Source organism: Musa acuminata, unplaced genomic scaffold (assembly GCF_036884655.1).
Source record: "Musa acuminata AAA Group cultivar baxijiao unplaced genomic scaffold, Cavendish_Baxijiao_AAA HiC_scaffold_1104, whole genome shotgun sequence".
Lineage (NCBI taxonomy): Eukaryota > Viridiplantae > Streptophyta > Magnoliopsida > Zingiberales > Musaceae > Musa > Musa acuminata.
The window spans coordinates 62,068-84,503 of record NW_027021317.1 but is presented as its reverse complement, the minus strand read 5'-3'; the positions used below and the strand labels follow the sequence as shown (position 1 = coordinate 84,503).

The 22,436-nt window shown below is 39.4% G+C and overlaps 3 protein-coding genes across 6 annotated transcripts; 1 reads left to right on the top strand and 2 right to left on the bottom strand.

Moving 5' to 3' along the window:
• Positions 1-64: 64 nt before the first annotated feature.
• LOC103986722 (pentatricopeptide repeat-containing protein At1g52620) lies at positions 65-9,947 on the bottom strand. Of its 4 annotated transcripts, none has more exons than XM_009404814.3 (7): positions 7,388-9,947; positions 7,094-7,295; positions 6,873-7,005; positions 4,767-4,919; positions 4,051-4,144; positions 3,653-3,873; positions 65-226 (listed from the first exon to the last, which is right to left on the bottom strand). In XM_009404814.3, the coding sequence occupies exons 1-2, from the start codon at positions 9,847-9,849 to the stop codon at positions 7,283-7,285; spliced, it is 2,475 nt and encodes an 824-aa protein (XP_009403089.2). In that variant the 5' UTR covers positions 9,850-9,947; the 3' UTR covers positions 65-226; positions 3,653-3,873; positions 4,051-4,144; positions 4,767-4,919; positions 6,873-7,005; positions 7,094-7,282. The 4 variants fall into 4 exon arrangements, with proteins under 4 accessions (XP_009403089.2, XP_018683555.2, XP_065034152.1 ...); XM_018828010.2 differs by lacking the exon at positions 65-226 and adding an exon at positions 268-872; XM_065178080.1 differs by lacking the exon at positions 65-226 and having other exon boundaries at positions 3,609-3,873.
• A 1,775-nt stretch (positions 9,948-11,722) lies between these two features.
• LOC135666517 (patatin-like protein 2) lies at positions 11,723-13,667 on the bottom strand. Its single transcript, XM_065178102.1, has 6 exons — positions 13,355-13,667; positions 13,099-13,277; positions 12,820-13,009; positions 12,576-12,737; positions 12,179-12,481; positions 11,723-12,097 (listed from the first exon to the last, which is right to left on the bottom strand). Exons 1-6 carry the CDS (start codon positions 13,523-13,525, stop codon positions 11,861-11,863), a joined length of 1,242 nt encoding a protein of 413 aa, XP_065034174.1. The 5' UTR covers positions 13,526-13,667; the 3' UTR covers positions 11,723-11,860.
• A 4,725-nt stretch (positions 13,668-18,392) lies between these two features.
• Positions 18,393-22,119, top strand: LOC103986718 (universal stress protein PHOS34). The gene is made up of 4 exons (XM_009404808.3): positions 18,393-18,712; positions 18,813-18,916; positions 19,026-19,144; positions 21,776-22,119. The coding sequence occupies exons 1-4, from the start codon at positions 18,490-18,492 to the stop codon at positions 21,852-21,854; spliced, it is 525 nt and encodes a 174-aa protein (XP_009403083.2). The 5' UTR covers positions 18,393-18,489; the 3' UTR covers positions 21,855-22,119.
• The last annotated feature ends 317 nt before the right edge of the window (positions 22,120-22,436 follow it).

The following is a 22,436-nucleotide window of genomic DNA, read 5'->3' as shown; positions in this document are numbered from 1 at the left end:
ATCATAAGAGCTGAAGAAGGTGAAAGCCTTCTGTGTCTGCTGCACTGTGTGCTACTGTAAAGTCTCAGTGAACATTCCTTTACATCATCAGTAAATTCCATTGTCACAACAACTCTGCTCCAATTTGGTTCAGAGTCTTATAATAAAGTGGAACAGACCTCATAGTTTGCATGAAGAGATTGCCAAACCAAAGAGACAGCAAGGTGGCACAGTGGAACTTATGAAGCTGCAATTGGACAGCAAAAGTTAGACTGATGTTTTTATAGCCGCCAACAATGGTTATTGTAGAAACTTATGAAATATCATCTTTATATATCGACATCTTAAACCCTAAAAACGTTAAATTGATATAACAAACTTAAAAAATATTTCTCATCATCTATCTCTTTGATTGAAGATATCAGTTAGCTTAGCTGATAAAGACTTCAACAGGGACTGATACATTGGCATGTAGTGTTCACAACTCTAACAATGTAATAGGACTGTGCTCTGAGGATATGTTATGATGTTGATGGGAAAAGACTAGGGAACTGAAGGACCACAGTATTGTTTAGTAGTCTTGGTGTGGGCCATTTTGGTCTAAAGTTTGACTTAGAAAGTTGACTCTGTGACCCTTACCCTAGGAAAAAGAGGCTTATTAGGTTTCTCAGGCTTTCATGATCAAAATGAACTCTGCATCAAGGATCATCCTTCTATTAGGAGCTTTGACTGCTGCTACTACTACTTTTATCTACTGACTCCATGTAGCAGTGAGGTTGATGATGGTTTAATGGTTAAGTATCAGGAAGAGACATCTGAAAGAAAAGCTCTAGTTCTTTGTAACACAATGGATCCCATCACTGTCTTCATTCCTTTATCTTCATCACAATCACCTGAGAATATGCATGAAAAATCTACTTAAACTCTTGCATTTGAGGTGTCAGACACATAGCTCAAGGAAAAATTTAAGCTTAAATGGTTCACAAGGAATAAGAAAGAGAAAATAAACACTTGATGTTGTCCACAGTCTACTTTGTTGACCATTTTCTACAGTGGGTGGACATGTCAAAGCTTCATATTAGTGGGTGGTTGGGCATGATGGAAGACACTAAAGAACAGGAAGATTGATTTAAGAAGGAAGATTGAAGTAGATAAGTGTGCCCAAGTAAGTCTTTGAGGAAGAGAAAACAATTGAGACTCTCAGCTGATCTCTTTGACAGCCTTCTCCAGAGTCAGAGAAAACAGTTGGATCCACAACTGGTCAACTCAAAACAAAGACAAATAATTGCAGAGGAGGACACAGCAACAACATCATTCCAACTTTGAACATAGTCAAGAAAGTGAGACGAATCTGTAGCACACTTCATGAATGGCAAGAGAGCATATGGATTGATTGCTTGGTATGACTGACAGAAAAATATCAAGGATGCTTGTGATAAATGAATGAAAACCTTTAACTCATTGCTAAGAAGAGCATAGTCAAGCAACTAATGTTCTAAAAACTAGCAGGAATTGTTAGTAGATTCATGGAAGCACTTTAAGGGTTTTTTATGTCTTCTCATGGGCTTCAGACTAACAACTTGTTGCTATTTTAATCAATCAAGCAGAACATATTTGCTCATTGAATGAGACTCGAGTTATCACGATCCAACCTGATTGGCTCAAAATATTTAAACTGAAATTAACAATAATACATCCATCATATCCTTATAAATCAATCTTAGTCTTGATATATTTTGATGTGGAATTAAACCGGCATGTTATATGAGCAACTCAGTTATTTATATCAATCACATTGAGATGAAAAACTTTAACTCATGCATAATAAAGCAATTAAAGTTCTAAAAACTATGAGGAATTGTTGGTGGATTCACAGAAGCACTACAGGTTTTTTTTATTTCTTCTTATGGGCTTCAGACTAACAAAGTTGTTGCCATTATAATCAGTGAAACACAAAATACTCATTGAATGGGACTTGGGCTGTCACAATATGACCTGATAAGATAATTTATCAGATAATTTTATTGAGCATGAACCATTGACTTAAAATACTTGAACCGAAAGTTAATATTAATCATCAAACCCTTATAGCCAAATTAATATTTTAATCTGTGCATCAAGAATAAAGAAAATGTTATGCAACTTGATTAATGCTAAAAAGAGAGAAGGAATGTTCATCTCCGGAAGGGAAAAAAAAAAATCCTCGTTTACTTCTATTTTATTATTCTAAAACCAGCAAAATAAACAACAGAATTCATATAAACCCTCATTTGATGCCGGTCCTAAAAAAGGCACAAGACCAAACACTATTCCTGGGTTTGCTACGTCACAAGAGTACTCAACCGGGTCGGCCGTGCGGCCCACCTCCCGAGGCCACCGCAACCTCTAACCGAGAGAGAGAGAGAGAGTGAGGGTAAGGTATGTTCCAGCGGGGTAACGAAAGTTATTTTTCCAGCCGGAAACGGATCGGGTCGAGTTGGATCCGTCACCGACACATCTTGACATCTGACCCGACCCATTCACAAGCCGTACTTCGATCCCAACGCCACTTGACGAGGACATCAGCCACCCGCAAAAGGCGTGGGAGTTTGCAATAGGAGAGAGAGAGAGAGAAGCAACAAAGCATCATGGAGATTCCACCTCGAGGTGCAAAGACACTGAATACCGATCGACGACACAGCCATGCAAGGTAACGTGACCCCACTCACAGCTGGAAAACCCCGAGGTGGTCCATTTAACGTCCACATCCTTTGACGCAATATTGAGGTGCCGTGAGCACAAAGCCTGCGTCTGATCCTAACCATCAATCCGTAGATCTCGCCCCAGATGGATACGATCAACGGTTAGGATCTCCCGGTGGGTCTGCCACATTTGCGAAGGTAATATGATGCATCAACATGACTGCGTAGGCCCACGTGACAAGGAGGATGAACGCTACAGGACAACCTCATCATACGTGGATGGCATGATGAAGGCCGTACAAGTGCAAGCATGCGGCCATCGACTGGAATCCAGCTCACAGCTCCTGGAGCTCTCACCAACCATCTCCCACCCCATCACTACTTTGCTATAAATATCAACACACACACCCAACACTCACTCATCACTCGGACTGAGTAGTGTGTCACGATGAAGCTCCTACATCCCTCGTTAGTAATTCTACTCATCCTCTTCACCTCCTCCTGTGCCCAACTCGCCATGGCAAGGTCAGGTAAACACTCGGAACTTGGCAAAATACATGCCTGCAATGACGTGTTAGCAGTAATATCTTCGGTTGGTTTCAGCGTTCTGTGACTCCAAGTGCAAGGTGAGGTGCTCCAAGGCTAGCTTACAGGACCGGTGCTTGAAGTTTTGTGGCTTGTGCTGTGAGACGTGCCGATGTGTGCCGTCCGGCACCTACGGGAACAAGGATGAGTGCCCTTGTTATAGGGACAAATACACAGGGGTTGGCAAGAGGAGGAGGCCCAAGTGCCCCTAAGAGAGAAAGAGTGAGTGAGAGAGAGCTCTGTGCTTTCTTGCTTCTTCCATGCGTGTATATGTGGTTATATGCAGTGATGGTGTGTCTGCATCAGTTGATATATTACCAGTGCTGAAAATAAATCCTGCTCTCTAGCATGTTTAATGTAGAGAGAGAGAGAGAGAGAGAGAGAGAGAGAGAGAGAGAGTTATTTACCTGTTCACTATGAATATAATGTCTTGCATATGTTGAGGCATTGCTTTTGTTTTCAGAATCACCTTCTGGCATCTCTTGTGCAGTGCCACTCACCAACATTGTTTTTGCTACTTTGGTTGGTTGTCTGAATCCCTGCAGCATCACTAATCATTGAATGGCTGAACGGGTTCCACTGTTATATGCTAGTCTTTTAAACAGGTGGGTCTACTGAGCAGAAGCTACTGCATGCATGCATGTCTGGGTCAGCTTCATTATTGCTTAGATCGTACTCACAGGTGGAAGTTTATGTTCATCAGTACAGAAATCCCGCACAGATTAAAGGGAAAATAAAATAAATATAAAAGATGAGGAGGAGATTGTTTAAATTGATATTTTGTTAATCACAAAAGAAATGTTACCTTTTTTTTTATACTTCATGGGAAGGGAGGGTTCTCTTGCATCGCCACTGGGATCATAGGGACTTGAGGGGGTTTAGAGTCTTCAACATCAAATCTGAGACTCCACACACCATGTCAATAAATCTAAGCTCAAACCAAACAAGTAATCAAATTATCATGGCCTTATCGATGTTATAGATAGATGCAAATCAATCAACATCATCATCTATTTGTTGGTACTATAAGAGAAAATAAAGCTACGCTACAAGAATTCCAAGATGCCAGCTAGTGCAGACAGAGAAGGAGGAGATGACATTGCTTATGTGGTTGAGGACAAGATCAGCAGTGGACATCAAGATAGACAGATGTGACAGATCCGTATTGGTGGTGGCATATATTTGGGAGGAGGAATGACAAAAAGTGTTCTACTTGAGAGAGAGAATTTGGGAAAGAGGTGAGAATTCAACTAATCAGAGTTATCGTAGTGACTTTAGACTTAGCCATGGTTTTCACCCTGTTTGACACAGGATTAGCAGAGTCCTGAGAAATCATTGTTGTAGAAGCCATTGGCATGGGTCATCATAAAATTATGAATATTAAAGCATAAAAAATGGCTATAGCTATTACTTGAGCAAAGTCACATCTATTGCACCAAACGGAACATGCATCCATGATTGAAGATACAAAATTCAACTAAATACAAATATAAAGATACGTTGCTAATGTCTAGGAAGTACCTTTCAGAATGCTTGAAGGCCTCCAATATAATCAACTAGAGCATCGAGTAATTCCACTTCTTTAGAAAAATTGCAGGCTCACCTTGTCGGCTCAATCCAACACAACACACTTGCAACTTGGTCATGGCTTGGAGAGAATGTAATAGAATGTTCCTGTAATACAGTGTGCCAGAATTATCAATGCCAAAAGACTTACATTTTTTTTCCTTTCCTTTGTATCTTTGTAAATTATCAAGTTACACATGCTATTTCGTATCAACTGCTAGATAAAAGCATAACTATTGTGTACTGATGTACTGATCAAACTTTCCTGTAGTCATCAGCAACTCTTGGTGATTTAACTGAGACTTAGGATGTTAGAACCCTCTTTCAATCAACATAAATGAATTTGAAGTTCTACAGTTTGGTAAATGACTTGAATGAAGCTGACGTGTGATTATCCCAAGAATCCGTTTAATAGTCAGGAGGGGAGCTTCAGAGTATACAGGTCATGAGTTGCAACTATTAGACTGTGTGATCAAGGAAACAACAGCTCTTTGGTCATGGGTTCCTGAATCAAACATATACACCAAATAAAAAGAAAAAGAAAATGAGAAAACCATAGGTTTTAACAAGTGTTTCATTCAATGGGAATACCTCAAACACCTACATGACCATATATTGCTACACTTTACATTTCCAACCAACATCTTCCCTTCAGTAATATTTCTCTATATCCCAATTATTCTGAGTGCTATAATATTCACAACAATCCTTCCTCTTCTGTTTCACCATAGATTGGATGAGCAAAATCATGTCTGCTTTATCAATAATTACTGCTGACAGTTGCTTCTAGAAGTATCAAAGACAAAAGTAAGCTTATTGCCATTTGCTTTTGAACCACAATCAGAGTATCAGTAACAAGATTGCTTGAGGTTCCATTAGGGGTTCATTCATCATTCCTTGTCATTTGGAGCTGAGTTCAATCTGACAAAGATTCGGTGATGACTGGAGCACTTTTTTCCTGTAAACTATACCATTTTTATACCTCTCCTTCCACCTTTTCCCTTCTCCAAATGAACTATAACTCAGAAATGGTTCCTTCACTATGGTTCAGAGACTGTCTAGGACACTGGACATTTTGTGTGATTACCCAGTTATTCATGCATGGTTTATGAGATGTTTTATGGATATTACAAATCCTCGAAAAGAACCTTTTTGGTACTCTTGCTGGGGCAAGACCCATATGGTTCTTCTGAACCTGGGTTACAAAAGTAGTCTGAAGTGGCCAAATAATAATGGGCAACAGAAAGGGACTCATTTGAAGATCACAACAATCCGTACAATTGGGATATAGTAAAAGATTGAATGAATGATGTTAGTTGGCAACGTCAGGTATAGCAATATATGGTCTTAATTCTTAAGCAGGGACTGTTTTTCCCTCTTTTCACTGAAGTACTATAAATCACCTAAGCAACAAAAGCAAATAACAATAATAATAGAGGTAATAGTATGTGAGATTCTTAAGAAGCAACACCTGAGTACAGCAGTAACTTAACTTCCTAGTATGTGTTTGTTGCCAAACAGGCCCTAAATTCCAAACAATGAATCTGTAGGAGTGAGTTCCACAACTAACTTTTTCCGTCAATAGCAATGAAAATTTTTTCGCACCTTCCTATGCTCAGATATATGACATATGGAAACAATACTCTGATCAAGGAGTTAATGTAATTTATTTACAGTCGAAAGAAAATTTTGAGCACTCAAAGTAGATAATTGTATTTGACTTTCATACTGTTGATTAATGTCACCACAAAGTCATCTTCCTTGAAAGTCTCAATGCACACTAACACAATATAAAGCATATAGAGTTCCAAATTAAGATTCTCATACTAGATATACCAGACTGGATTCTTAATATATACACACACACACACACAAAAGAAGATGAACTGGTAGCCACCACTATTCAAAAACGGACTATGCATACATTTTCCATCTAAAAGCTGAATGCCAACTGACTGAAAGAATAAAAAGCTAAGTGAATTCACATGATAAATAGCATCTTTGTGTAACAGCAGACTCCAATATAGTGACAACAATGTTGACAATAAATAAGTTCTTTACCATGATATGAACTTCCACCAAATTCCACTAAGGAACCTAGTGCTATCCAGATTCCAGCCATTCACATGCAGCTTCTTTTTCTTTGGATCAGCAAACTGATATCTCTCTCTTCTATACAAGGCAGAAATCCAACCTGAAAATCAGAAATTAGCCATAGAATATCAACATAAGCTTGGCACCAAAAGTAACATGTATTATGCACTGAAGCAAAACTATGTTACCTCATCTCCAACTGGTTGACTAGTGACCTTGGTAAGTAGTGTAAAGCCATGGTAGTCTTTTTTTTTCTACTTTGAGATGATTTTCAATAACGATTACCCATTTTCGTTCACATTCTTTTCATCATTTGAAATATACCTCGAAACTCTTAATGGCAAAAAGTTCACTGTGACCACCCTATTTGACCAAGGTCAAGGATATCTTCTGCACAATGTCAAATAAGTCTTTAATTGGCAACAACTCCACTTCAATTATCACCTCATAAGCACTGGTAGATCTCAGTAGTAACTACTCACTGATATGAAAGAGCCACACAGTGGCCCAATTCAGGTGATTGTGCCCTGTCTTCAAGTAATGTCTCCAAGATCAAGGAGGCTTCAGATCTTTCTCCTTGATACAAGTACTCGTCTACAAGTCTTGCATACTTAAGAGCCACCTCAAATTCATTCTGCTGAAAATGACAAGAAAGAGTGCTCTTCAAATCTTCTAGCTTCCCTTCTGCACAGGCCCCATGGAGAAGGAAAACAACTGTGATATGATCAGGCAAACAACCTTTTTCAATCATTTTATCTCTCAGCTCCAATGCACTTCTAAGCATTCGATGTTTGCAAAGGCAAAATATGATAGCATTATATGCTGCAGTCTTGTGATCCCAACCTTCAAGAACCATAATTTTGTAGATATTTAAAGTTGCATACTCGTGTCGATGTTGAAGATCATTGCTATTAATTATCTCGCAATTGGAAATACTATCTGTTAGCCCTTTAATTAAGTAACGGTATGTGAAGTCATTAGGTAGGCACTTATATTGCAGCATTTCTTCAAAGTATATAATAGCTCTAGCCATTCTATGATTTTTACAACAGCCTCCTATAAGAATGCTATATGTAACAACATTAGGGGTGATCTCATTACGCTGCATATATTTGAAAAGGACCTCTGCTGTATCTGTGTCTCCGATCTGACAATATCCATTGATTAGAGCAGAATACGTGACAACGTTGGGCTTGCATCTATGCTTCATCATATCAATGAATACTCTCATAGCCCCATCTAAGTCACCTTGTCTCGCATAACCATTAATAACTGTTGTGTATGTGAATTCATCAGGGGGGTAACCATCCTTCCTCATTCTACTGATGCATAAAATTGCATCATGAATCATACCAAATTTGCAGTAACCTTTGATCATGGCATTATAACCAACAATCCCACGCTTAATGCCTTTCTGATCCATGAATTCAAAAACCTTCTTTGCCTCATTGAGATCCTCATTTCTGATAAATCCATCAACAAGCGTGGCATAAACAAATTCATCCAGGATGACATTTTGATCAAGCATCTCAGCAACTAGCTTCTTTGCAGAGGGAAGCATCCCTTTCTTGCAAAGGCCACTGATTAGGACATTATATATTGCTGCATCTGGGAGCACTCCCTTCTCCATCATTTTCTTTCTAATTTCTAAGGCATCATTTACCTCGCCCAAGACAACAAGCCCATGAATCAGAGCTCCATAAGTTACCAAGTCAGGACTATGACCTCTCTCTATCATCTCGACAAGCAAATTTGATGCAGTAACAACATCTCCTATTTGGCAATATCCATGTATGATGGGCGTGTAGCTAAATTTATTTGGACTCAACCGCCTGCTAATAGCCTCCCTCAGTAGCTGCTGAGCTCCTGGCACTTTCCCATCTCGACAAAAACCAGCTATCAAAATGTTATATGTAATGATATCAGGTTCACATCCACTTCCAATCATTTGCCTCAGCACCGCTTTTGCTTCAACAATAGAACCATGCTTACACCGAGAATCAATCACATCATTGTAAATTTGCACATTTGGTTGCAATCCACGGGCTTTCATTTCCGAAATCAACCTATTTATCTCAGCAATGTTCCCTTTCATGCATAATCCATGAATAACAATGCCGTATGACACTACTGTGGGCAAGAATCCTCTCAACTTCATCTCTTCAAATAGTGCATATCCTCTCCTGATGTCGCCTTTCCTGCAATATCCATCAACAAGCATGTTGTAGAATACAACATTCGGAATGCACCCTGCGCCCCATCTATCCTCGATCGACCTCTTGGCCTCATCCATCCTCCCTTCCGAGCACAAACCCCTCACCACTATACCAGTGCTGTAGTTATCAGCCCCGCCCTCTCTTTCAACCATTTCGTCGTACACTTTACGAGCCAATTCATAATGCCGCTGTCTCACGAGCAACTCCAACAAACTGTTGCAACCAGAAACATCAGGAAAACATCCGTCTCGATCCCTCATACTCGCGTAGACATCCAAAGCCTTCTCCTCTGCGCCGGAATCGGCATAAGCGACGAGGAGAGCGCTGGAGGCTTCGCGGGTCGGTGTGCGCCCGTCGCTCCTCATCGCGTCGAGCACGAGACCGGCCTCGGGAAGGCGACCGGGCCAGGCGAGGAGGCGCAGGAGCTCCGAGTAAGAGAGGGAGTCTGGGGGGTCGGCCCAGCTGGGGCGGCGGCGGCGAGCCCAGTCGAAGAAGTCGAGGGCGGCGTCGGGGTCGCGGATGCGAGCGATGATCGGGGCCATGTATTCCTCCTCGGCGTGGCTGGACAACATCTCTTCGAGGGTTTGCTCCCATCGGAGGTCGGCCTTGCGGGTGAGCAGAACCCGGACGACGGAGTCGGCGAGCTTGCGGACCCAGGGGTGGGGGGAACAGCGTCCCGAGGGGGTTCGGGGCGGCTTCTTGAGGTGGGTGAGGAGTAGTTTGCACATGAACGAAGAGGTAAAAGGGCAACGCGCGGCAGCGATGGAGAGCAACCTGCGACCTCGCGCGAGAACGAAGAATGAGCGAATGGCCGCTTCCGTGCGCAGCCCGCTCTAGCACGAGTTTGGACACGAAGACTAGGGCAATCGGCCCGTTTAATAGCAGGCCATAGGAGCCAATACTTTCGGACCCGGTCCATTATAATCCTCTCGTCAATGGGCCGGACGAAGACCGGTTCACTCGAGTGGGCTGCTGGCGACCGCTTCTGGACCAGCTGTGGTTCAGTCAACCGATAGACACATACACTACAAGCCATGAGAGATTGAAGGCTGCTTAAATTTAAATTACAGAAAAATAAGAGATATCAACTGTAGTAGTATACATTATTATTATTATTATTATTACTACTCTATGATAGCTTGCTGTCCTTTGGAATCCCGATGGCGACAGCTTCGTCCTACTCCAATCAAGACAGAAGACCACAACCACCGACGCCTTCTTCAGCTGCCCATGTGGAGGACACAACGCACTGTGAGTAGCAGAAGAGTCTGTCGACCTGCAGTCCCACCATTGCCCTGGTTGACAGATCAACACAGTGATCGAATTCAATGGCGAAGACACATGAGTTTATTGTTCTTTGGACATGCATAGGTTCCTCTCCATGTGAAGAGCCACATGAGCTCATGTGTGTATGCTTTTAGCAGTAGCTGGTGAACGAAGGAACCTGCATAGCATGAGGGCTGTTTTCAGGATCACTGTTGCGTAGTGTAATTGGGACTCTTTGAATGCATTTATTCTTTTCTGAATGCAACTGATGAACAAAAGCTTCTTCTTTTTTGTACTTTTATCTTTTATTTGTTCTGAATCAAATAATTTTAGTCAAACAATTGGGCATTTCTACCTTCTTGAGGTGTCTTTCTTCGTCCTCGTTGAGGGGTATCTCTCATTTGCTGTATCTTATACTGCAGATGAGGTAGGAAACACTGGCATTCAGCGATAGCGGATACTCTCTTTCTCAACATTTGGGGTTATCATTTACGCTGCAAGCTGCCAATCCAAATCAATGTGAGGCAACCCACAACACGCTTCACATAGTAATCAATCTCATTCAATGGCTCATCGATTGACTTCAGCCTTGAGCTTATCCATTCGACACTCTTGCGCTTTGAGCAGAAAACAAAGCGCCTCGCCTTCCTCGTGCATGGGAAGAAATAGTATTATAAGCTTTCTCTCTCTCTCTCTTCACGTTATGTTCTCTCTGATTGCAACGCAACAATCATAATGGTTTCTATCATTCTAATCTTTATTGGCTGTAGTGACAGAACCTTGAGGTGGTCATGCATCATGAATTAATATAAGAAAACAAATGCTGGTACATATCAGGGAATATAGAAAATTTTGCATAGGGAGATCAAATCTCATATGTCGACAGAAGAACCTAAATAATTAAGCCAAGGGTATAGAGTATTTATTATAAGCATGTCAACATCAAAGTGGTCACTGATTCTTCTCCATTATTGCTGGACTGGCCCTCCTCTGTTGATTTGAGAGACTTTTCCTTGATTTTTTGTGTAATGTTTGATCACAGGCAAACTTTAATTGGGGTAAAACTTTGATGTTTACACAAAAATATATAATCATCTTTAATTATCATCACTAAATTGAATTGAATCTGTATGTCTTACCCTTTGCAGGAATGGCTTCGACATCTTATGATGTTATTTCTGTATGAGATGTTTGGTGAACAATTTGCTAATCTTTGAGTGCTTCCAGTTCTATGGAATTCCATTGTATCAATGACAATGGTGGTTGAATATTTTCTTGTAGATTTAGAGTGAGGATTTTGTCTCAGAACTTGCAAGTGATTGATCCATGGAGGTATTAAAGACCAAAAGAGAAGCTTTTATTGAGGAGAGGGTACAACAGAAGCCCGTTTAGACTCATAATAACACACTCGAACAGTAGAGATAGAGATCGATGTAGAGAAAGAGAGACGGAAGTATTCCAGCCATTATTCGCTCAGTTTAAGGCCATTACGCCTTTCCGACGGTGCCTCTCCTCGGAGAGTATCTTAGCCAAGCGAGTGAGTGCTTCGGCGTTGGTTCCTTCTCCCTTGACCTCCTCGAAGTCTCCTGTCTCAAGGTTGACCCTGGAGACTGGTTTCTTCAGAAGACTTTCACCGATCTTCACCAGCTCAAGCAGGTTCTCCTTTGTCGAGACATCAACAGATGATGCATGGCCCATCAAGGTCTCATCCTGCAATCCGGTTGGATCAGTCCTTCGATCATCCAAGAACTTAGAACAAGATGGATCTGAGGAACCTCAGCATGACTTTACCTGTATGCGCAGATAATTCTGCTCACAGTGCAGTGACTGGAAAACAGAGGACATGTGGACGTCGACTATGTCGGCGCTAGCATGGCTGAAGCTATCGATCAGAGGGGTGGAACCACCATGGTACAGCCACTGAAGAATGCCCCACTTGGACGCGAGATGTGCACTAAACTTCTTCTCCACCTTGGCGGCGCCGGTGCCGATGGAGATGATTATGAAGTTGTGGTAGTCGATCGGCTTGTAGGAGTGGAAGTCCTGGTTCATCAGGAACATCTCCTTCTTGATCTGGCTCATCGCCACCAAGGTCTGGATCGCAAGAAACGGTGGCAAGTCAGTCACCGGCAAGCAGATCAAGCGAAAGAAGGAAGCAATCGGAGGCTACTCATAGATTCTTGCTTACTGGATTGTTCGCTGCAACACCTCCATCGATGAGATTGTAGCTACGAGTGTTTCCATTGGAATCTTGGGTCTCGAAGTAGTGCGCCGGAAGGAAGGTCGGCGCCGCCGATGTACTGATGCAAATGTCAGCTACATGCGCGTCCTTCAGAGGCTCCAATCTCGCCTGAGAGTAACAAGGCATGAATATGACCAGATCTACAGACATCAGATCTCCATTGTTGAAGATTAAGAGTACTCAGAGGCACCTCAAAGGACGAAAAGATGATGGGCTGGAGAAGCTTGATGTCAAAGGCTGGGATTATGACGTTCGTTAAGGTCTGACTGAGCTTGATGTCTTTGAGCAGGTCCTTGACTTTGGAGTGCAGGTACTTGCCGTCGTATTTAGGCCCCATAATTGCACCTGCCAACTTCCTTATCGAGCTGAGAAATCCAGATCTGCAAGGAGATAGAGAGTTTGATGTGTTAGCAGAGGTAGAATCGGAACTGTGCGTCAGAACAAGGGCACGCATGAGCCGTGGACCGACCCTTGAGGAAAGATCTTCGGGCAATTCTGGAGGTAGAAGTCAATGATGTCCTTGGCTGAGAAGAGCGGGCGCTGCTTCTCATCAGGAGCGGTGATCATGGCCGTGAGCAGTCCTCCTGTGCTCGTCCCTGTAACCACGTCGAAGTAATCTGCCACCCTGGCATCCGGTCCGTCGAGTTCCTGCACTCACAGAACAGTTCGCCGTTGACGACACTTGACTGGTTCATCCCTAAGGCTACGATGGATTGGTTTCCCACCTGAAGCTTCGTCTCGAGAAAGTTGATGATGGTTCCCGGGATGATGCCTCTCACACCTCCTCCATCTATGCTCAGCACCGTGATCAGCTTCCCCTTGCAGGGCGGCGGCCTGTGCAGGTGATGCGCGTTGTGCCTGTGATGATGGCGGCCGCTTGTTTGGGTCTCGGCCATTGGTGTTTGGATCTCTGAAAGGTGTGGGAGAAGAAAGAGGAGCGGGCAAGCAGGGAGCTGAGAACAAAGAACCGGATCGAAGAAAGGCTGTGTTTGTTACCCTACACATTCATCAGTTCTCTCGCATGGGTGTCATTAAATAGAGGAGGAGGAGGAGGAGGAAGAAGAAAAGAAGAAGAAGACTGGCAGCCCAACAGTAATGAATGCATGCATGCAAAACAGCAAAAACACGTGCGTCAGCCGCAAAATAATGTAGCTGTTCAGTTCTTTACACAAAAGAATCCAAAAGTAAAGATGATAAGTTTGGGTCGGATGAATCGAAGAGGATAAGAAAGTTCTTGGAATGTGTCCAAGGACAATACCATTTCCTCTCCTTTTCCTTTTGCATGTGGAAAACGCATGTAATTTGACTTTGTTAATGTTCTTTATCAAACTCTCTAATATATATCTCTGTATATATAGCCTCGTTTCCTGCGTGCATGTAAACTGACTTTGTTAATGCTTCATCTCTCTCTCTCTCTCTCTCTCTCTCTCTCTTTCTCTAGATATATATAGTGAAAAATATGTACCATTTATCGAGAAAAGGCAGTAAGAAGATGAGCATGGAGCTGACATTTGCAACGACTGTGGTGTAAGTGCTGAATTGACTTCATGACTCGTTGCTCTCAGAGAAAAAAGAACGTGCGAATTAAGCTCTTTCCAGCACGCACAGAAGAAGGCAAAGGCAGTGGTGATATGACAAATGACCAAACTCAAATCCCATCCCATTACTCGCCCAAATATCTATCTGTCATATACTCTCAGTGAGAGAACGATGCATTATCGCATGAACTCGAATTATGTGATCAAAAGTTGGTGTGGGGCCCATTTAGGTGATGAATGATAGGGGTCCGTAAATGCAGAAGGTTGTGTTGGAATTGACTTCCCCTACTGCTGTATATGCTTCGAGTTAATCGAATTCAAGAATGGATGTCTTTAGATGACAATATATATAGTTGTTTTTTTTCTTTTCTGATACCCTCTGTTGATTTAGCTGATTATAATTATAATTAAATATATAAGAGAAGATTTTTATGTTTATTAGGATCGAACTAATCAGTGTCGAGCTTTAATTCATATATTGAATTGTATTTTCAAAAAATATATTAACTAAATAATAGATAGATCATTTTTTGGGGTTTTTCTCTCATTTTCCTATACTTTTCTTTCTCGTATGCACATAAATTTTTTCTTCCTTTTTTCTCCTCTTCTCCGCCTCGTCACGATTAGTTCTATCTACATCGAAACCACATTGTTAAGCCTCATTCTCCCTTAACTATTGTGAATGTATTCTCTTTTGTGTTTCATTCGGAGCGCTTTATTTTACATTCTTCTATATTCTATCATCATATTATAGACAATAATTATTTGATATAAAAAATTAAGGAAGAAAAATTAAGCTTAGAATCTTATCCACTTTACTTAGACCAATAATAATAATAATATATATTTATTGATGTAGATGATCTTAAATAGTTAAAGATCTCATCTTATAACAGATGATATATGATAACTAGAAAGGAATAAGCTACAAGGACATGTGATCTCACAAATCTTACTCCTAAGAGGGTATTTATTCTTGCAAAGCAGAAAAATATTATTATAGCAGATATATATCTGCTATAATAGCTAACAGCTGAGGCATGAGTTGTACATGTTCATATAAGGACAAGGTCTTCATTGATGGTTGGTAATGGCCACTATCTATCTGTGAATTAGACAGCCCATTATTGCAACACCAGTGATGTACTACTTATCTTTACTCTCATTTTTGTTGACATCAAAGGCAGGCAAATGCACATGCCCCATTTGTACCACCATGAAATGGGATAAGTTCTTATAGGTGTTTGGTTATCATCCAACACCATTATCTTTGTGACAGCAACCATAGAAACATAAATAAAATATTATGATTCCCTTTTTAAATACATTCAATCATTGTTTCATTTCTAAATTAGAGCGTTCAAATTAAGTTCTAATATGATGCACATGAAGTTCAACCCAATAATAATTTTAAAATCTTAACCTTATCTCTAGTCTTATGAGAGTAATCTTTTTTTACTCGGATCATTCATCGTAATCAATATTAGGTTAGATCCGATGAAATAACTAGCTTATTCATATTATGGTATCATCATAGACAAATCTGAGATATAAAATGAGACATATATTTGTGTTTTTTTTTTCCCACCCTTTGAAGAAAGAGAACCAGTCTGATCCTTTCCATGCCATCAGGAATTTAGTGGTCAGACTTATGCATCAAAAAGCATATTTCCTGAGGTAAAATACTGTCAAATGATTGAGATTTGTTGGTTTGGTTCACAATCAATCATTCAATGGTTGATGCATGACAGATTAAAGATGACAAGATATTCTTTTCATCCTTGATGCCTTATAATTTCCAATTTGAAAAAGACAACTTGCTTATGATCATCATGTTCATAGTGAATTGAAAATTTCATTAGGAATTTCAGAATTTTATATGGTACTATAAGCTAAAACATAGACAATCTCTGAAATATCTGTGAAGGAATAAGCTTCTGAATCAATGTTGTATCTCCACAAAGAAAAAAAGAAGCAAAATTTATGACAAACTAGATTAAAATTGATGACACTGAGCAACACAAAAAACAATACAAAATAGTGTTTTGAATTAATCAATCATCAAGACTACCTTGCCAACATTTCTCTCAGCAACAAACTACACTTCCAATTAGAACAAACAAGTTCATGTGGTTTTTGTTTTTTTTGTTGTTGTTTTTAGCTCAACCACATCACATTTCTGAAAGGACAATTGACATTATCAAAGTGAGTTGGTGTGGTGGGTGCGCTGGCATGATCCTGAAGACTAAGGCCCTCTTGAGGATTGCAACTCAATGAGTGGGTTTTCTGTGACACAATGTTCTTTGTTGTGGGTCTTCTGATGATGTTGTTTGAATATATTTGAAATAATTCTAAAGCTTAGTAAGATCAGAAGGAGGACATGTAAATTTCATCATGCCCCAACTGATTCAAAGATTACAAAGAAAATTTCATGATATCTGATCATTATTTTTTATCGAGTATGTCACAATAATTATCAAAGATGATAAAAAAATTATTAGGCAATATACATCAGCATATAAAAGACATTTTTTTTTATATTATTTGGAAAAGCGAATAACTACATCTTTCGCTTTCAAATTGAAATATAACAAGAGACATAACACACAAGTTATATCCTCCAAAAAAATATTCATGGATAAGAACGAATCAATTTTATCAAATCAAATTAATCATCAAAATTTGATATTATTAGAATCATAATCTGATTTAAGCATATAAAAAAGATAAATCTAATATCCCAAACTACTACCGATATAAGATTTAGAAAAGATCGACTTATACTATCCTATTTTTATATTCTTAGTGAAAAAAAAAAGAGAAAGTTATAGTAAACTTACACTCTACATTTAAGCAGATCAAACAAATATAATATAGTCAACTTGTTGAATCTTGAACCATTTTGATCATCTAAAGAAAGCTTATTTAGATTCATCCTAAATTAATTCCCCTTATCTTATTCGAAGTGGAAGCAAATTCCAAAACCCAAATACAATTTTCCAACCTCCCTACCCAAATCCTAATGGATCTAAACTCTAATTGAGGGTTCAAGCCCAAATCCAATGTCAAATAAACACAGGTCCAACCCAAATGTATTAATAATCAATGCCTATTTGTATGTGGCACATTCCCCTTATCTTTATATTAATAATATGATATCAATAACACAATTGTATTAAGAATTAGTTCGTAGTGTGTAAACCGAAAGCCCATGTGATTAAACTCTCTCCATATTATTAAGATCAAGAGCGACACTAAAAGGGGTGAATTAGTGCAGCAGAAAAAATTATCGATTTTGTAAAATATTCGTTCGTTGAAAATCAATCTCAAAAAGTACTTATTATTTAATTTGAATTCTTATATATATATTTTAGACATATCATTTTAATGACTTGGTGTAAGCCCTTATAAATAATAATATCCTATTGTATTCTTTGGATATTTTTTTTTAAAAAAAAATACTCATGTTTTTGGGTATTTTTCAATCGATATTCTTTATTTTATTTTTTTTTCTCCAATTGTACCCTTAATTTTTTTAAAAAAAATCCAAATTACTCTTTAAAAATTTTATCGCTTGTTACAGTATTTTTTTAATCTATTATAGTATTTTTACTACTACATTAAAAATACTATAGAATATACTTAAAAATATCATAAATAATCTAAATAGATTTCTAGCCTTAACCAAATTAATTAGAAGTGTAAAAATATAATAGTATAATAATCTATAAATAATGATAATCAAAATGACATGATATGATATCACTTATAGTTCTTTTCAATAATATTTATAGTATTTTTAATACATAAAAATATTATAAATGCTATTTAAAAACAACGAGCTAAATGAAAATATGTAACAGCTGAAAATAGATTTTAAAAACGAATAATTTTTTTAAAAAAATAAAGGATATTTTAAATATTTTCACATTAGAGAGTATTATTTGAAAAAAAAATGATACTTTTGGAAAATACTCAAAATATGAGTATTTACAAACTAAATCGCCTTATTATTTTCAGATCCATAATGGATGTTTTATATATTTTATATTTTATTTTTTTCATTTAAAAATTTCAAACTATTAGTTGATTTTAATGATAATTATTGATTAATCTTAATTTTATGTGTGAAGAATTTTAGAAGGAAGTTATAAACCTTGATCATATGGTGGCATGGGTTCTTCGGATCAAGTGTCTGCACGCATCTTGAGGTGGAATGGACGTCCAGAACAATTCGAATTATTAATGCCTTAAAAGAAGATACAATGTGATCGCCGTCACGGCTCTTCTCTCTTCTCTCCATCCGCTCTTTCGCGTCGGAGATGGCGACCGGCAACCTCGGCTGCGTGGTGGTGGCGGTCGACGGCAGCGAGGAGAGTATGAATGGCCTCCGCTGGGCCATCGATAACCTCCGCCTCCGTCCCGCCGGCGAGGGCGGCGACGGAGCCGCGGAGGAGGCCGGTGCGCTCGTCGTCCTCCACGTCCAGTCTCCGCCCTCCATCGCCGCTGGCCTGAACCCCGGATCCGTCCCCTTCGGCGGCCCCGGTCTGTTGCCAAAGCCCGACTCCTCCTCATCCTCTTCGATCCCGAACCTTCCGCTCGTGTCCTCCGATTCTTGTTCTCTGATTGGAGTTTCCATCTTCAGATTACATCGAGGTGCCAGCCTTCACGGCGGCAATCGAGGCGCACCAGAGACGGATCACGGAGGCGATCATGACGCACGCCCTCCAGATTTGCGCTGGGAAAGATGTGAGATCGCTTTGTTTTTACTGTCCCGCATGATCTTGTTTGCTGCTCAGGGCAGTTATCTTGAGGATTGCCGTCAATTTGATTGGAAAATGCTGCTGCAAATATGAAGGTGAATGTCAAGACGCAAGTGGTGGTGGGTGATCCGAAGGAGATGATATGTGAGGTGGCCACCAACTTGCACGCGGATCTACTTGTGATGGGTTCCCGTGCTTTTGGGCCCATCAAGAGGTAATTCTCTCTTTACATTTTGTTTCCCCCTTCAGTATGGGAATGACTTTGTTTGGTACCGTAAAACTTGCAGATCTTAAGTTGCTTTATTATATTATTCCTTTCCAGCTTTACAAACTTTGATCTCTGCAAAACAAAAAAAGAACAAAAGTCAAGAGCTTAACTTTTTTCAGCATTAAACTTCAGTTAAAGCATGATTACTGCAAGAAGAGGAAACAGATAAACCATATAGTAAATTATTGTATGACCATCAAACATCGGTATCAGTTCTGGTCAAACAGCAGAGAGTTCTTAAATGACTGAAAAAAGTAACATGCCAGTGAACCGAACAACAGGGCATCTGAAACTTTTAAAGGGAAATTGAAGTCGATGGTCCCAACATTTGTTGCAAGATGATGTTCTGAATTTGATGTTACAATTATTTGTCTGTTACATATTGTCTAATTGCGGATGATATCAGTTTGTAGCATCTCTAGAGAGTTTCTTTGCTTTGGTAGGTTACTTAGTTCCGCCCAGAAAAGTGGTTATATCTCTTAACTCATGCTGGGAAGAGTTCACAAAGTTTTTAATTGGGATAAGCTTTGGAATTCTTCTTTTGGCACCATACACAGGTTGAGTCAATTGTGTTGTTGTGGTCCCATGTTGCAATGGATTCACATAAAAAGAATGATCATATTGGATTCAAGCTTCCTTAGCATCTGGACTTGGGGAATGGTTTCGGAAATATTTGCTTGTGTTTGATAAGCTGTCTTCTTGCTTTATTTTCTTGAAGGCCAAGAGAAGTCTTATGGAAACCTAAGGGGTTTGTGTTTTTTTTTTGAGGTGGTGGAAGAAGGAAGCTGTTAGAAAACATTTCTTGTCCCTCTTGGAAAGGAGTTTCATATTCTTGATACATACAACTTTAAAAGGAGTTTGATACGTATAACTGTGTTAGGATGTTGTGAAGGCTCTATATATGTATTTGTAGATTCTTAAAAGCTATTTGATATTCTTGTTGAAATTAACTGAAACAGAAATCTGAGGAAACATCCATGAGATTATTGAAAGATGTTCTTGGAGGCAAGGATGCTCTCGAAGGTGTTGCAGAAAAAAAAAATACTAACACTGTTTTGTTACAGACAAATTTTGAAGTATAATTTCAATATGTTGAGGATGTCCTCCAATAATCTGAAATCTCTAGGTTAACTTAATTTCCTTTTTTTTATAAATAACTAGAAGTAAATAATGATCGATATGGAATATGCTTATTGCAAACTATATACCATATATGAGTCTCAACCAAGATCTAGAGTTAGGCCTGTCAGACACGTCTATGAACTCTGGTATGAGGGGTGGTGTGTCGGATTACTGTAAATTTTTTGAGTTCCTTTGTTGTTGCTTCACGGTTGGGTGATATACCAGTTCCAGTGTCCTACATATAAACATAGGTGCTAGTAGTTCTAGCAAAGGATAAAGGTCTGCCTTCTGTTGTAGTGGTCTCTCCGCAATAATTTGTCGTCCAAGCATCGTGAAGTTTCTGCCAAATCTGAATCTTGTTTTAACTTCTTTTTATACATAGGCACAAGTAACATAGGCAGTTTAATCTAGTGGGAGTTCTAACGTCACAAGGATGATGATCTGGAAAGTGACAGTTATTTTGTTGCTTTTCTACCTTGATTTCTGCATCCTAAAGTCTCTAATAGTCTGACTTACCAACAAATTTGGGGTATTGCAATTTTTCAACTGTTATTCAAAAGGTCAAATGCTGATGTGGTACTGAGACTTGAACTGGGGGTCTTGAGATTAAAGGGTAAACTTAGTACACGAGGCTCCAGCTAATGCGGAATGTGGGTCTGCAGAGGGTCAATGTACATAGTCCTACTTTAATTTTAGAAAGACTATTTCGAAAATTTGTCTCCTGATCTCAGTTGCAAGGGATCACCTCGTCTCATCATCGTACCAAGGCTCGCCCTCAAACTGGATATCTTGAGATTGTTGAACCTAATGGATCAAATTAATTATCTGATAGTGAACCAGACTGGAATGGTTATTATAAATTGGCTGCAACAGTTTTGAGATAAGAGATATAAAGGGTTGCAGCTTCGCTGCCGCTTCTCACTATAGATCATCAACAAGGAGGTCAGGGAAGAGGAAGGGATGTAAGAGAATTTGGAGTCAAGGCCAGACGAGGAAAGTATTTTGGCTATTATCAGTTTTCTTATTTCCTTTTGCCGCTGTTGGCACAAGGCATCACCTTGTTCACACTGCAGTTCACAGTTGCATGCCACTGGCGCATATTATGCTAAACCCTGTGTGCTGCCGGTGCTTAAAACCGTGAAAATACAATAAATTAATAATATTGATAAATAAAACCCAAATCAAGTTCCACTTGTAAGTTATCATTTAAAGAGAGTTTTTCTTAGCAATTTGAATACACGTAGACCATGTTCTTTTGTTTGTTTATTTGCTTGCTTCAAATTAGCATGCGGTGATTCTTATTATGCAATTCTTTTGTATGGGGGATGGTACATGATGTTTATCTTCAGTTGATGCATATTTGCCTATGTGATTACACTGCCATGAGCTACAACTAAAAATTAGTTTCTCTTTTGAGTCCGACTTGCATCAATTTATCATAACCTTTTATTGCAGGATGTTCTTGGGAAGTGTAAGCAACTACTGCATCAACCATGCCAACTGCCCAGTTGTTGTAATAAAAGGTTCATCCTGAAGTGAATATATTTCCCTGTGTGTGCTTGTTTGTTGTATCTTATTCCGTTTGATGGTTCCTTTGTTTGCTTCCATGGTACTAAAATTTGTGGGGTCTCTTTCTGAAAGACTGGAATTTGTCTCCCTTCAGTGTGTTTCACAGGATTGTGTTGTTGTTATGGGACGAAATTTCTATTTGGTATTCTAAGGATCTTCATGTAAAGGGCGTATTTGATGAACATTTGTGTATCATTTGCTATTAATTATACTAGAAGTTATTTAGTTCAGTGTCTTTCCTTTGATTCATTTTGTTGGAATTCAGCATTATGTGGTTGCATGTGTGTAAAAGGGTGAGCTGCTTAGCCAAATGTCAAACATGACCCCATTTGTTTTGCTCTTCATCATACTAGTTGTACTTAAACAGACATCATTTTAGAACACCATGATACAATCAACTTGCCAAACCCAATGCAATTAAGTGTTTAGAAAACATGGGTCAAATGCTTGTAACAAGTGACTAGAGGATACCTCCACAATCAACCACCTTAGAACTGCAACAACTAATAACTGAAGGAAATGATACAAATGCTAAATAAGAAGGGGC